Source organism: Equus quagga, chromosome 1 (assembly GCF_021613505.1).
Source record: "Equus quagga isolate Etosha38 chromosome 1, UCLA_HA_Equagga_1.0, whole genome shotgun sequence".
Lineage (NCBI taxonomy): Eukaryota > Metazoa > Chordata > Mammalia > Perissodactyla > Equidae > Equus > Equus quagga.
The window spans coordinates 92579438-92593883 of NC_060267.1; the positions used below are offsets into that span (position 1 = coordinate 92579438).

A 14446-nucleotide genomic window follows, 5' to 3' on the forward strand; every position below is an offset into this window, starting at 1 on the left:
AACTGGGAGAAAATATTTGCAAATCATTTATCCGACAAGGGGTTAGTTTCCGAAATATATAAAGAATTCATACAACTCAACAACAAAAATACAAACAATTCATTCAAAAAATGGGCAGAGGATATGAACAGATATTTTTCCAAAGAAGATATGCAGATGGCCAACAGGCACAAGAAAAGATGCTCACCATCACTAATTATTAGGGAAAAGCAAATCAAAGCTACAATGAGATATCACCTCACACCTGTTAGAATGGCTATAATCACCAAGACAAAAAATAACAAACGTTGGAGAGGGTGTGGAGGAAAGGGCGCCCTCAACAACTGCTGGTGGGAATGCAAACTGATGCAACCACTATGGAAAACAGTATAGAGATTTCTCAAAAAATTAAAAATAGAAATACCATACAATCCGGCTATCCCACTGCTGGTATTTATCCAAAGAACTTGAAATCAACAATAGAAAGAAATCTATGCACGCCTATGTTCACTGCAACATTAATCACAATAGTCAAGACGTGGAAGCAACCCAAGTGCCCATCGACTGATGATTGGATAAAGAAGATGTGGTATATATATACAATGGAAGACTATTCAACCACAAAAAGGACAAAATCGTCCCACTCGCAATGACATGGATGGACCTTGAGGATATGATGTTAAGCGAAAAAAGCCAGACAGAGAAAGACAAATACTGTATGATTTCACTCATATGTGGAAGATAAACAAACACATGGACAAAGAGAACAGATTAGTGCTTACCAGAGGGAGGAGGTTGGGGGGGTGAAAGGAGTAAAGGGGCACGTATGTATGGGGACGTAAAAACTAGACGATTAGGGGTGAGCAACATACAGTCTATACAGAAACTGATAAATAATAACGTACACCTGCAATTACACAATGTTATAAACCATTGGACCTCAATGAGAATAATTTTTTTAAAATTCCAGTCCCAGCCTGGAACCCCCGCCCACGCACCTCCACGCAGCCTCCCTTCCTTCAGGTGGAACCGTGTTTTCCCACCACGTTGGTCCACAGTGAAATGGCAGTCACCTCATCTGCATTTCTTTCCTTTCCTGTCCTGAAGAGGGAGAGAGGAGTTTCCTAAATTGCTCAGACGGGAGGCAAGGCATATCCTTCCTGTGGACACATGAATTTTTTTTTGTCGAGGTAAAATTCACATAAAATGAACCATTTTTAAGTGTACACTTTGGTGGCATTTAGCCATTGGCAGTGTTGTTCAATCACCACCTCTATCTAGTTCCAAGACATGTTCGTCACCCCAAAAGGAAACCTCGTACCCAATAAACAGTCACTCCGATTCTTCCCTCCCCCTGTGCCTTGGCGATCATTCATCTTCTCTCTGTCTCTATGGATTTACCCATCCTGGACATTTCATGTAAATGGAATCATACAATATGTGGCCCTTTTTCGTCAGGCTTCTTTCCCTGAGCATCATGTCTTCAAGGTTCATGCATGTCATAGCATGTATTAGGACTTCATTCTTTTTTATGGCTGACTAATATTCTACTGTATGTGGATAGACCACATTTTTATCTGTTCATCAGTTGATGGACGTTTGGATGGTTTCCATCTTTTGGCTATTGTGAATAATGCTGCTGTGAACATGCAGGTACACATGTTGTACATGAATTAGTTTTCCATTTCTTTGGGTCTATACCTAGGAGTGGAATTGCTGGGTCATATGGTAATTCTATGTTTACCTTTTTGAGGAACCATCAAGTGGACATATTAATTTTACAGCTAGTTTTCTGTTCACACAGATGGAGACAAGGTCAATGGTAATTCAAAATAGTGGAGAGGCTAATGACGACCACTGGCTAGTCTACTTCCTTTTTATTGAGAAACTTCTAGGCCCTCTGCTAAGAACTCTCCTTGCCTTGTGACATCCACCAACAACCTCTGAGCTGGGTACCCACATTATACCTATTTTACGCGTAAGGAAACTGAGGATTGGAGGTTCAGCCACTTGCTCAAGGTCATACAGAGTTGGGAAGCCAGAATTCCAACCCTGGCGTTTGGCCCCACGCTCGTGTTCTGAGCCACCAAACTGTAATGTCCTAGTGAGGCGCCACATGATTTCTGTTCGGATCTGGGATGTGACAGAGTACAGGCTGGCAGCCGCAGATCTCTGCTCCTAATTATGCCCGGCTCAGACTGTGACGAAAATGAGTCTGCCTTCCTTAAGCACGCCCCAGCTGGGAGCTGGCCCCCGGGGTGGCTGGGATCAAGCCCCACCCAGCGGATAATCCACGAAAACAGAGAAGTGACACTTGACCGCGAAGCCCCACATGGTGATTTCTCTCCGTCTGGGCGCTGAGCTTCACCCCATCTTCTTCAGAAAGCAGCCACTCGTCCCCACCACAGCTCCATTTATTGGGCCCCCACTCTGTGTCCACCACGGTCCTGAGACTGTCTCATTCACTCATCTCAGCCATAGACCTCAGAGGGGGTGTTGTTTTCCCCATTTTACAGAACAGGAAGTCGGGGGCCAGGTGGGTTGAGTCACTAAGGCAAGACCACGCAGGTGTAACTGGCAGAGCTGGTGTTGATTCAGACGCGCAGGTTCGAGAGGCATCCTTGCCGGCAGGAGTCGATCCTCACCGCCTCCCTATATCAGAGGCACCCTCGCTTTTAGGAGCTTCTGCTTTTGCTCTGGAGGCAAAGTTTCAGGGGTTCATTCCCCAGGACAATGAGCTTCCTCATCAGGGTGACTTGGGCCTGTTCATAACCTCTGTTCCCACCCAGCAAGTTTTTACTGCTTTTTTTTTTAAAATCCAAATCATGGTGTTTGCTGCTTCCAACCTCTCCCCTTTCTTTTTCAAAACACTGCGCGTTTCCCCCATCCACCTAAACCTGCTGTTGAGTTACTGGCCCCCAGAGGCCGTGGGCTCAGAGCGATGCCTCCCTGCACTTTCCCGCGCGCCGCCTTCTCCGGGTGTAATCAAACATCAAGCTAAGTAGCAGATAAATCTCTCGATCTCGTAAGCTGCACAGCGAGATCATGTAAATGCAAATGAAGGACCTGGTTTCAAGCTGTCAACGGGGAGGGGAGGGAACGCCGGGGCCCTGTCACCGTGACCGCCTCACCCGGCAAGGGCCATCCATCAGAAGCAGTAACACTACTGGCAGCAGGAAGGGGCCAGGGCTGCCCCGGGGAGGACGGAGGAACCGGGCAGGGGGTGAAACACAGCCCAGGGCCGAGAGAACCAGGCAAAGGCCGAGGGGGTTGGCTGGGCAGGCACAGTGGGGCCTGGAGAGGTGTCCTCACTGCCCGGGGCGCCCCCTTGGTCTGAGCGGGAGAGCTGCTGTAGTAACACTAATGACAATGACAGCAGTCACAGTAGCCATCGTTTATTGAGCACCATGCTGGACCAGATCCCACTAAATACTCTATGGGCCGGAGGACGTCTTACAGGTCAGGAAACGGGGACCAGAAAAAATAGGTGACTTGTCTAAGGTCACAAGCGAAGTGGCAGAGCTGGGACTCAGTTCCATGTGACGTCAGTGTGCTGGCTTCCCGTACCCTCCCTCTTGGCCTGCGGCCTCCCCTCCCAGCGGCAGCCAGCTTAGCCTCATTATAAACTTGAGCGGAGCTGTGATGACACAGGAGGAGAACCTGAACCTTGACCTCTGACTGGTATCTAGAAAATAGAAATCTATGCTTTAACTCTGCCTTTCGACCCTTTTAATTATAAAGTAAAACCTCAATATCCCCGAAAGGCCCCTGTCTCTGACTACTCACCCTCACACAATCACTTATTTTGTTGTGCTTCCTTCTAGGATTTTTTTCAATGAATTTTTTTTACGTGGTTGTAACAATAGCAGATGTAAAATTTTGAATCCTGCTCTGGTTTTTTTCACTTGACATTATTTTATATGCCTTTGATCATATATGAATGTGGTCTTCTCACGCGCGGCTTTTTCGTATCATTATGCAATGTTCGACTGCCACTCACGCGATGCACATGGTTCAAAGTATCCGGCTTCTAAGACGACGCCGGAGTCCTTTGATGCATAATGCGCCTTATTTCACATGATTGTTTATCTGAGGTTCTCATTATGGAAATAAATAAATATCCTCTATGCTAATCATGATCACAATTTGCATTTATATTGTGCTTTTCATTCGAGGATCTTAAGTTGTTTTACAATAATGAACTACCCCTCCGTGAGCGCAACGGTCTGTGTGTGCATATGCATGCACGGGTACAGCCATATACAGATATTTATTTAATAACTACCAGGCAATAACTGTGGGATTGCACGTAACTACGCTTTAATAGGATGCAGGAAAGTAAGTGGAGGCTTTTCAACTGTCGAACAGACATTCATTTAGTTTCGACGCCGGGCTAGAGGGTTAGTGAGCTACACTCTGTGTGGCTGCCAGGAAGTGCGAGTGACTCCCTTATGGGACCTGCTCCTGATGGAGTGAACACCAAAGGTAGGTTTAGAGCCCCGGCATCGAGCTCCCAGATGAAAACCCGTCTTAGAAATGACCACCTGCCCGTTTGTCCAGGGTGAGATCCAGTTCAGGCCGTCCAGGAAACAAAGCCACTTGATTTCACCTACTTTTGCCTCTTCAGTAGGAAAGGGGAGCTAATTAAGAATTTTAAAAAGTATTTTGGGTGGGAAACGATTAGACACGAGTTGTAAGGCCAGGTCACTTGTTTTGAAGTTGTCCCTGGAAAACGGGCTTTGGCAAGGCTCCAGGGCCAAGGGCCTTCCTTCCTGTGTCTCAGGTGACTTCAGAGCAAGGCAGCAGCCTGAGGAAAATGCCACCTGTACTTGCCTCTGGAAAGCCCCAGTGGCCCTCATGCTGGCAACTGGCTGCTCTGAGGGGGCTTCCAGGCGGGGGGCTGCCTGCCTGGTCTGGTTCCCAGTGTGGGGTTTCCAGGGCCTGGTCCTTCATATTGGGGAGCGGAGGGAGCTGCTATGCAGAAGGAGCCCGGAGAATCCCAGGACCCCCGGGGACAGAGAGAGAGATGGTTTTAATTAGAGCTGAGAGATGGGAAATAAGGCAGAGAGGGATGACATCTTAATGAGGTTTAATGAAGCTGTCTGCTGATGGGGACAGCTGTCACCCAGAGCTGTATTCCAGCCAAGCCACTCTGTGACAGAGGAAACTTGGAAAAATGCACAGTTTGAAAGCTGCTGAGGAGGGTGGGGTGGTCAGACTCAGAGCTGGGAGTTTTGTCCCAGCCTCTTGATTCTAACACCTTGACGACAGGGCATTCCGGCTAGGGGGCCACATTAGACTGGCTTCCAATGCTTCCTGATTCCCCGTTGTGCAAGCCCAGGGCGTGCCTCTTCAAAGACCTTGAGGACCGTGCATGAGATGTCTTAGAGTTCTGCCATAAGAAGTGAGAGATGCAAGGACGGCTTGCATTGGCCAGCTGAAAGGGGCCCATTGGTCTGTTCCCTTTCTGAGCCTCGATTTTCCCATCTGTCTAGTGGCGAGAACGTGGCCTCCGTCACAGAGATGTAGGGGCCGCTATGGAGCAGGCGCAGAGCTGCGATGTCCTAGAGAACTGCGGTTAACCCCAGCTCTTCAGTTACTACCTGGGTGGCTGGGGGCAAGTGTGAATCTCTTTAGGCTTCAGTTTTCCCATCTGTAAAATAGGAAACCCACGTCCCAGTGGGGTTGGCAGAGTTCAGGGAGAAGCACAAAGAACTCTCAGGACACAGGAAGTGCTCAAGAAAGGGGGCTGCTAAACGAGGTCACAGGCATAACATGAGCCTTGCATGCAATCCAAGATCTGTATCTTTCTTTTCCTGCCCACCTTTCCCCTGGCCCAGTCATGACTTAGCTGTCCCGTGTCCAGGGCACTTCAAACCTACAATGCTTTGTGAAATGGGATCTCTTCCCATCCCCCCCAGTCTATGCATCAAACAGTGGACTTTACCCAGGGCTCTCCTGGGCATAAAGCCACATGCTCGAGGGGTCGGGGGGTGGTGGGCACAGCGCAAGCAAATCAAAGGCTCACCTGTCCTGCGTGAGCAAGACTCCACCTGCAGAGCTAAGATCTGTGCACAGAAAAGACAGTGGAGAGTCCCGGGCAGTGGATGCTAAATGCCAAGCGAGCCATTAAGAGGCAGCAAAGACTGTGCGGAGTCAGAAGTGGGTTCAAAGCCAGCCTTGGCCATTCATTAGCTCTGCAGCTTTGGGCGAACCCTAAAGCTGCCTGGGCCTCTGTTTTCCCACCCGAAAACGGGGGCAGTAGTAACCACTTTGCAGGGTTGTTTGAGGCATTAGCAGTAACGGGGGTGAAGTACCCCCCTGGAGCCTGGCACAGGGTCACCACAATTACAGGTGCTGCCATGGTTGCTGGTGTTGGCACCAGGGTGGGACCAGTTCCCCTGTCTCGTTGGGCAGATGAGCTGGTCCACGCTCCTCCAGGGTGTTTCCATGTTACATCCTGAGCCCCACAGCCCCTGAACCTGGAGGGCTGGATTGCCAAGGGTGGAATTTCAAGCACGAGGTACCTGAGGATGCGTGGAAGGGAGGAAAAGGTCAGGGCGGACCCCCGCAGCTCCCTCTTGGGCAGACAGTCAGCGCAACGCTCTGTAGGCGGTCTCAAGTCACATCCGAGACAGGCCCAGGGACCCTTTGCGTTTCCTGCGAGTGGCCCTCTCTGGTGTAACCTGCCCAAGAGGGAGGGAAGTCCAGCTGCCAGAGCAGAAGGCTGAATCTGCTTCTCGGCCGAATTCTTGGGGAGTTCCATTCCATCCCACCGGGCAATACTCCAGTCTGGAAAAGTTAGGGGAAAAGAGAAACCCCACACAGGGATTTCTGAACGTGACCCCCAACACTCCCTCCAGTCTCAAAAAAGTGGTCCCAGAGAACCCTGTGGGAACAAGTGAGTTGTTCTTGTGCTGGTGGTGTTTATCTTTTTCTGTGTCTATGCAGTACTTGGATGAAGGTGGGCTCCCGTGTGGGTATCAAGAACCCACTGCTCTTTCAACATGTGGCCATGGTCTCAGATGGGTGGGTTCTGAGGGAGGCAGCAGGCAGGACCGCCTAGTCCTGTGTGAAGGGCGCCCATGCCAGGTCAGGAAACAACGGGAGCAGCGCCCCTGAAACCCCCTTGGGCTGCTTTCAGCCACTGCCCCCACCCCAAGGGGACCCATGCTCCTGACTTCTAAAACCGGAGACCAGTCTTGCTCGAGTCTGAACTTCACCTGCGTGGATCAGTGTGTACCCTGCGTGTCTGGCTTCTTCCATCCCTCGCTCGGTGTGAGAACCACCTGCGTGGTGTGTAGATGTTCTTTCATTCTCACCGCTGTGGAGCGGGGTTTCTCAACCTCGGCACTATTGGCCCTTGGGACCAGATAACTCATTATTAGGGGTGGGGCTGTCCTGTGCATTGTGGGATGTTTAGCAGCATCCCTGGGTTCTGTCTACCAGATAGAGGGTGATACTCCCTCCCAAGCTGTGACAACCCAAATTGTCTCCAGACATGGCCAAACGTCCTGGGGGGAGCAAAATCGCCCTCAATTGAGAACCACTGCTGTAGAGTGTTCCATGGAATGAGTGTGTCACAACTTTTTTATCCACCTGTGATGGCCATTTGGGTGGTTTCTGTGCTTGGCTATCACAATCTGAGCTGCCGTGAGCACTCTCTGACAGATCTCTGGGTGGACGCAGGCACTCGTTCCTGTTGGGCACCTAGGAGGGGATCCTTGGCTTATCAGGTAGGCATATGTTTAGCTTCAATAGGTATTGCTAAACAGTTTTCCACAGTCATTGTACCAGTTTACACTCCCGCCAAGTGCATGAGTGTTCCTGTAGCTCCACATCTTCAACTATTATTCAAGCATTGAGTTTTTACTTTGCATTTCTCAGAGGCTGAGCACCTTGAAATATGGGTCTTGGGTACTTAGACATTCTCTTAATAAAGTGCATATTCAAGTCTTTTGCTCATTCTTCTATAGGATCGTCTGTATTTTTCTTATTGATTTGTAGCAGCTCTTTATATATGATGGATGAGTCCTTTGTCAGATATACATATTGCAAATATCTTCTCTCACTCTGTGGACTCAGATTTTTAGAGCTAGAGGCAATTTGTGCTTCCCCTATCAACCCTGCCCCAGTGCACTTGACTGTCATTACTAGTTCAATTGTCCTTTTTGAAAGACAATGAATTTCTTAAGGGCAGGGACTATGTGTCTGCTTGCTCACCTTAGAACTCCCAGCACAGGGCTTGGTACAGAGTAGGTACAAAATAAATATTTGCGGAGTGAAAGAATAAGCAGCCCTCCCACTGGGATGATTTTTGCAGCCTAAGGCTTCAGTGTGTTTCCACGGTTCTTGATTCCCACGCAGCCCTCCCTAAAAGCATGGAGACTGAGGTACCCACCTGCTTCCCCACCTACCCCCTCCAAGTGGCAGCCAGCTCCCGAGTCTGTCTTCCTCTGCCAGTTGGAAGCCTGCCCACATGCACCTGCCCTGGGGGAGGCGGGGCCTCTCCCAGAGAAGTCGCATTTTAATTAAGTTCCCCTGCAGTCACCGCAGAGGCCAGGTCATTTTCATAAACAAATGGGAAGCCAGAGCTTTGTCCGCAGCTCAGAGAGAGCCAGTGTGGAAGGAGTTCAAAACAAACCACCCGAGCAAAGGCCCCGTGCACCTGCCTGGGACTCAGAACTCCGCAGCTCTGCAGGAAGGTCGGGACCTGGCACTTGAGACCGGAGAGAAGAGAGAGAAAAATGATCAGGCGCTGTGTAGAGAAGAACTGATAGAGCCCCCGAGGAGGCACTTCATTCTCTCATTTGTTCATTCAATCCCTGTGTACCGGCACCTATTCCACTCTGGGCCCTGGGAAAAAGAGGGGCGACGATAAAGGGGACATATGCGGACTCTCTGCTCCTTCCGCTCAATTTTGCTGTGAACCTAAAACTGCTCTAAAATAAAGCCTATTTTAAAAAGAAAAAGAAATTATCCTCAAAATAAATCCATAAATAAATAAGGACAGACTGAGCACACAGTCTACTGGGGGAGACAGACATTAAACTGATCATGCAATTAATGACTCAATTACACTACTTTGTAATTTTTAATGGCTTTACTGAGATATAATTCACATATCGTACAATTCACCCATTTAAAATGTACGATCCAATGGCTTTTGGCATATTCACAGAATCGTGCAGCCATCATCACAATCAATTTTAGAACATTTTCATTACTCCCCAAAGAATCCCCACCCGGTTAGCCATCACCCCCCAGTCGTCCCATCCTCTTCCCCCTCCCAGCCACAGGCAACCGCTAATCTGCTTTCTGTCCCTGTGGGTTTGCCTATTCGAGACCTTTCGTGGGAATGAAATCATACAATGAGTGGTCCTTTGTGACTGGCTTCTCCTCTGAGCATCGTCTTGTCAAGGCCCATCCGTGCGGCAGCAGGTGCCACTGTGTAATTTTGAAAGTGCCCTGAAGGTGGAGCTCAGGGCCCTGTGGTGGCGTATAACAAGGAGGCTTGTCTGGACTGAGGGCAACCTGGGAGGGTTTCCCAGAGGAGGAGGTTTTTAACCTGAGGCATTTATTGAGCACCTATATCACTTATTGGGCACATTTATTTGTGCCCCTAGGAAAGAAGGCAATAGAAGTCATGGCTCCAGCTGTGTAGGAATTTACAATGCCTCCCCTCTCCAGCCGCACACATGCGCCTCCTCCTTCAAGGCCTTGGTGCCGACCAGCCCTGGCTGCGCTCTGCTCTCCTCACTGGCCCCTTAGCACGAGCACAGCGGTCAGGTTCCCAATGCAGCTCAGGCTCCTCTCAGGGACAGCTCTGTTGGCCACACCCTTGTAGCCCTGAAGGTCGCCCACAGGGCGGGGGCAAAGTGGGCCTCCATGACTCGCTGTGGCTGAATTGATTAGAATGCGATGGGAATGAGGTTCCACCCCTCACCTTTGTTCTCTGTCTGTCCCCTAACAGGCTGAACTCGGGAAGCCCCGGGAAAGAAGCTGCAGTCTGCCTGGAATCAATTTTAATTATGGACTCTACATCCGGGGGCTGGATGGAGGGGTCCCCGAAGGTGAGCCGCACACTTTGGAGCCCGAGGGGGCTGAGCTCTTGACCTACGCTGGCCACTCGGCAGCTGGCCACATCCAGGAGGGAGCCCAGGGGCCTGCCCTGCAGCGCAATTCTGGTGGGAACCACAGATCTGGGCTTGGCCGAGATGGGGAGGACCAAGCAGGGGCCACGTCAGAGGTGTCAGGAAAATAGCAAGGGCCCCAGCCGGTGTGGAACCTTGTCCCCAGGCAACAGACTGTGTACTCTGTGCTGTTTGAGCTGCGAGCACAGAACCAGCACAGAACAGGCTCAGGACCGACCCTCTGGTGGCCCAGAGGAGATCAAGGCCGGGTGAACCCAGCTCCATGAAGGATGCTCAGGCCCTCTGGAATCCCTGGGAATCCTGACCCCTCCCCATCCAGGGGCCAAGCAGGGCTGTCCCCCAGCAGGCTCCGGGTTAATGGGAAGGTTGTGTGCCCCAGGTTCTTCTCCGTCAGATGCCACGGATGGCTTTACTTCCCACACTGACCGCCACACCATGGCTCTGTCTCTCTCCCCCCCAGCCATCGGACACTGGAACGTGTTCAAGCAGCAGCCCACCTGTCCCCATGAGCTGACCCGGAATTACATTGCCATGAACCGTGGGGCAGTGAAAGCCGGCCTGGTAACTGCCCGGGAGAATTTCCTCTACCGTCAGCTCAATGACATCCGCATCAGTGACCAGGATGACCGGCGCCTCAAGAAGGAGCCACCCTCTCTCCCTCCAAATATGACGTTCGGGATCCGGGCTCGGTAAGGTGGCTGGCGCGCAAGGCTCCACCCCTCTCCATGGAGCCCAGGGGCAGAGGGACGGTGGTCAGTGGTGACTGAATCAGGGAACAACGTGGGAGTATGACCCTCAACTCCAGGGAGGGGCGCCTGATCCAGGCCTGCCAACCAGTGTAACTCACAAACCTTGGTCACAGTGATTAGCTCAGAGGCAGACATGTGAATCGCGTCCCAACTCTGGCATGCATGACAGTCTACAAAAGTAGAATGTGGCTGCCTGTAATCAAATCTCCACTTGAACTGCCTTGATTTTTTTTTAAGGGGAATTTCTTGGCTCACAAGATTTAAAAACCCAGGGGCAGAGCTTCAGGCATAGCTGGATCTAGGCAGTCAGGCAGTGTCACCAGCATTTGGTGTCTCTCTTCACGTCTTGGCTGTGCGTTCCAGTTTTTGCTCCTTTCTCTGACAAGCTTCTTCCTCACTTGGCAAAATGGCCAGGAGAAGTTCCATTCTTACGTCCTATTCTCTTAGTGACCCCAGAAGGAAGGATGTAGGACCTACAGAAGCCTTGAGATTAAGACTCTTTGATCCAACTTTGGTGTCATGTCTATCCCTGAACCAACCACAGTGAGGCGGGATTGTGAAATACGCTGATTGGCCAGTCCTGGGTCACATGTCTGCCTCTGAACCAATCGCTGAGGCCGGGGGGATTCTGCTGCCCTGATTGGCCAGGCCTGATCTCTTGCCCCTCCTTGTAGGGGGCGTGGTTGGAGTCGGTCCCTACAAGCCACAGGAGCTGGTGGTGGAAAAGATGTAGAAATAGGGCTTGTGTTTCTGGAAGGAGAACAGAACAGAACAGCAGGCAAAGCAGTCAACGTCCACTGCAGCAGGGCTTCCTAACCTGTGCTGTGTCAGAGCACAAACTCAACACCACGACAAAAATTACCGACATTTGCACATGGCACTGTACAAATAAATAGAAGTGGTGCTCTCAGCCAGCAGTGGGCGACCCCGACCCCGGGCCGGACGCCTGTGACTGAGAGGCTCATATCTTGGCCCATCGTCTGTGTGGCAGGCCCCTGCTTGGCCTCATTCAAAGCCACTGACAATCTGTGTCCAGCCTCTTTCCCACCCCAACCAGCTGTTCCTGGACACAGGCCTTCCTTTGGCTCTGCCACCATACTTTTTTTTGTGGGTGGTAGTTCCTTCTTTTTTCTAATCACTTTTTACTGTGGTAAAATATACCTAAAATTTACCATTTTTAAGCGTATAGTTCAGGGGCATTTAAGTACATTCACACTGTTGTGAAACCATCCCCACCATCCGTCTCTGGAACTTTTTTCTCATCTCAGACTGAAACTCTGTCCCTCTGTCCTCGTGAAACGCTGACTCTCTATTCCTCTCCCCTCCGACCCTGGGAACCACCGTTCTCCTTTCTGTCTCTATAAATTTGACTACTCTCGATATCTCATCTAAACAGAAACATGTGATGTTTGCCATTTTGTTTCTGGTTTATTTCATTTACCATCTTGTCTTCAAGGTTCCTCCATGGCGTACGTAGCATGTGTCAGAATTCCTCTCCTTTTTAAGGCTGACTAATATTCCATTGTGTGGATAGACCACATTTTGATGATCCTTTCATATACTGATGGACATCTGGATTATTTCTGCCTTTTGGCTATTGTGAATAATGCTGCTGGGAACAGGGGTGAACAAATATCTGTTCCAGTGTTTTCAATTCTTTTGGGTCTGCGCCCAGAAGTGGAATTGCTGGGTCATGGGGGAACTCTGTTTCATTTTTCGAGGACCCGCCGTAGTGCTCCCCACAGTGGCTGCCGTCGCTGCTGTCGTACTTTCGTATGCTTTTCCCTCTGCCTTTTCTCAGAATCCTACCTACTTGTTCTTCAAAGTCCAGCTCAGCATCATCTCTTTGGCAAACCTTCCCACCTCCCGTGGCCTCAAATCCTACACACATCTCTCTCCCCAGAAATGCATTTCTATTCACCAGCCCTCAACACCCGGACTATGACACTAGAGGCGCGTTGGACAGGAATGTCTGGGCTGGATGAATTAATCGTCTGTACCCTGTCCTTCCCCCGCCTTTGAAATAATGCCCTAGTCGGTCCCTCAAAGCCAGGTGTCTCCCCTGACTGCCCCACCCCACTCTTCTGCAGCCCCCAGCATGCGTGCCCTCCTTGCCCTTGTTCTCACAGACCGCCCAGAGCACGGAGGGTCAGAGAGTCCCTGCTGTGCACTGGGTCACTCCACTAGACCATGCTGGTCACCAGTGTCTCAAACACAGCCTGGCGTCCAGGAGGAGCCCTGGCCAGGAGTCGGCCTGGAGTTCTAGCCCTAGCCTGGGCCCCACTCTTTTGCCCTGCAGGGCTTCTGTTTCCTCCTCTGCAGCAGGAACTTGGCATTCTGGGATTCGCAGGGTATGTTCCGTCTCCACATCAATTTCATTTCCTTGTCAATAAAACCCTGTGCAGGACGTCGGCAGGGCTACTCAGCCAGCTGAGGCCGGGACAGACCAACTGACCTCCCCAAGTTCACACAACTTCTTCACAGCAAGGGTTGGCCTGGATTCTCACCCTAGTGTGCTTATATTCAAAAATACAAAATATTAGAACACATAGGACATTAGCAATCACCTGGTTTGAAGCCCTTATTTAAACAGTAAAATAAAAGTTCAGAGAGGTGAAGAGACTTTCCCAAGGTCACACAGCAAGTTGTGACCAGCCAAGAGGCAGATCTAGAGCCAGGCTGGTGGACTCCCTCTCCAGTGCTCTTTCTTCTCCCTCTTGCCTCCTTGGGATTGAGGTACAGCGTGAACACCCACAGTTTCTGGTCCCTGGGCTGCATTATTCCGTATGCAATGGAAAAGCTTAAGTTGGCTGGGCTCAGAAAGGACATCCATTATCATCTAGCTTTCACTATAAAATCTTAAATTGCTATAAAACCGAGTGGCTACCGTTCGGGGGGAAGGGCGTGATGAAGTGCTGGCTACATCTTCTGTGATGGTAAATGGGCTTTGCATATGCAAATTGAATGGATTTTAAAATGGTATTTAATGACAATTTTCGTAGCAGACGTTAACAATAATTGCACAAAAATGAAAATGCTGCATTAGGTTGCTGTTAGCAGCAAATATCGTGGCCATAAAGCTTTATCTTTATCAACAGCAGCCCTTTCTGATGTGACAGGGCAGCCCAGCAAATTGCAAGCAAAAGGGCTTTTATGGAACAAAAATATCCCCCAAAGCAGGTCCAAATCAGCATCAATTTCGCTTTATTTCTTCGTAAATGGAGGTTAAATGGCTGCTGGAAAAGCTTTTACTGAGATGCCCAACCTGCCTGCACAGCCCCTCAACCTTACAGCAAACACGCAAGAAACGGTTAAAAAGCCATCGGCCCTCCCCATAATGGGGCTATTACTTTAAAGTGATGGCGCCGAGGCCCCTTCTCTAACGATCACCCTTTACCAGCCTCGAGTGTATTTATTTCTTTACTTTAAAAGCATGTTAAAAACCAAATCCGATTACCCTCGACTACCCGAGGAGCTGTTGGCGTGATTTGGTCCAATAAATGAATCAAGAAAGAAACAAACAAGTACCATCTACTCACAACCACAGATGTGTTAAAAACTAAA

The 14446-nt window shown here is 50.0% G+C and overlaps 1 protein-coding gene across 1 annotated transcript in view; it reads left to right on the forward strand.

Moving 5' to 3' along the window:
* CFAP77 (cilia and flagella associated protein 77) overlaps positions 1 to 14446 on the forward strand; it is a 123370-nt gene that overhangs the window by 59558 nt on the left and 49366 nt on the right. Inside the window, exons 2-3 of the mRNA XM_046642378.1 lie at positions 9953 to 10052; positions 10594 to 10822. Coding sequence (XP_046498334.1) covers positions 9953 to 10052; positions 10594 to 10822 — 329 coding nt within the window. The remainder of the gene's footprint in view (positions 1 to 9952; positions 10053 to 10593; positions 10823 to 14446) is intronic.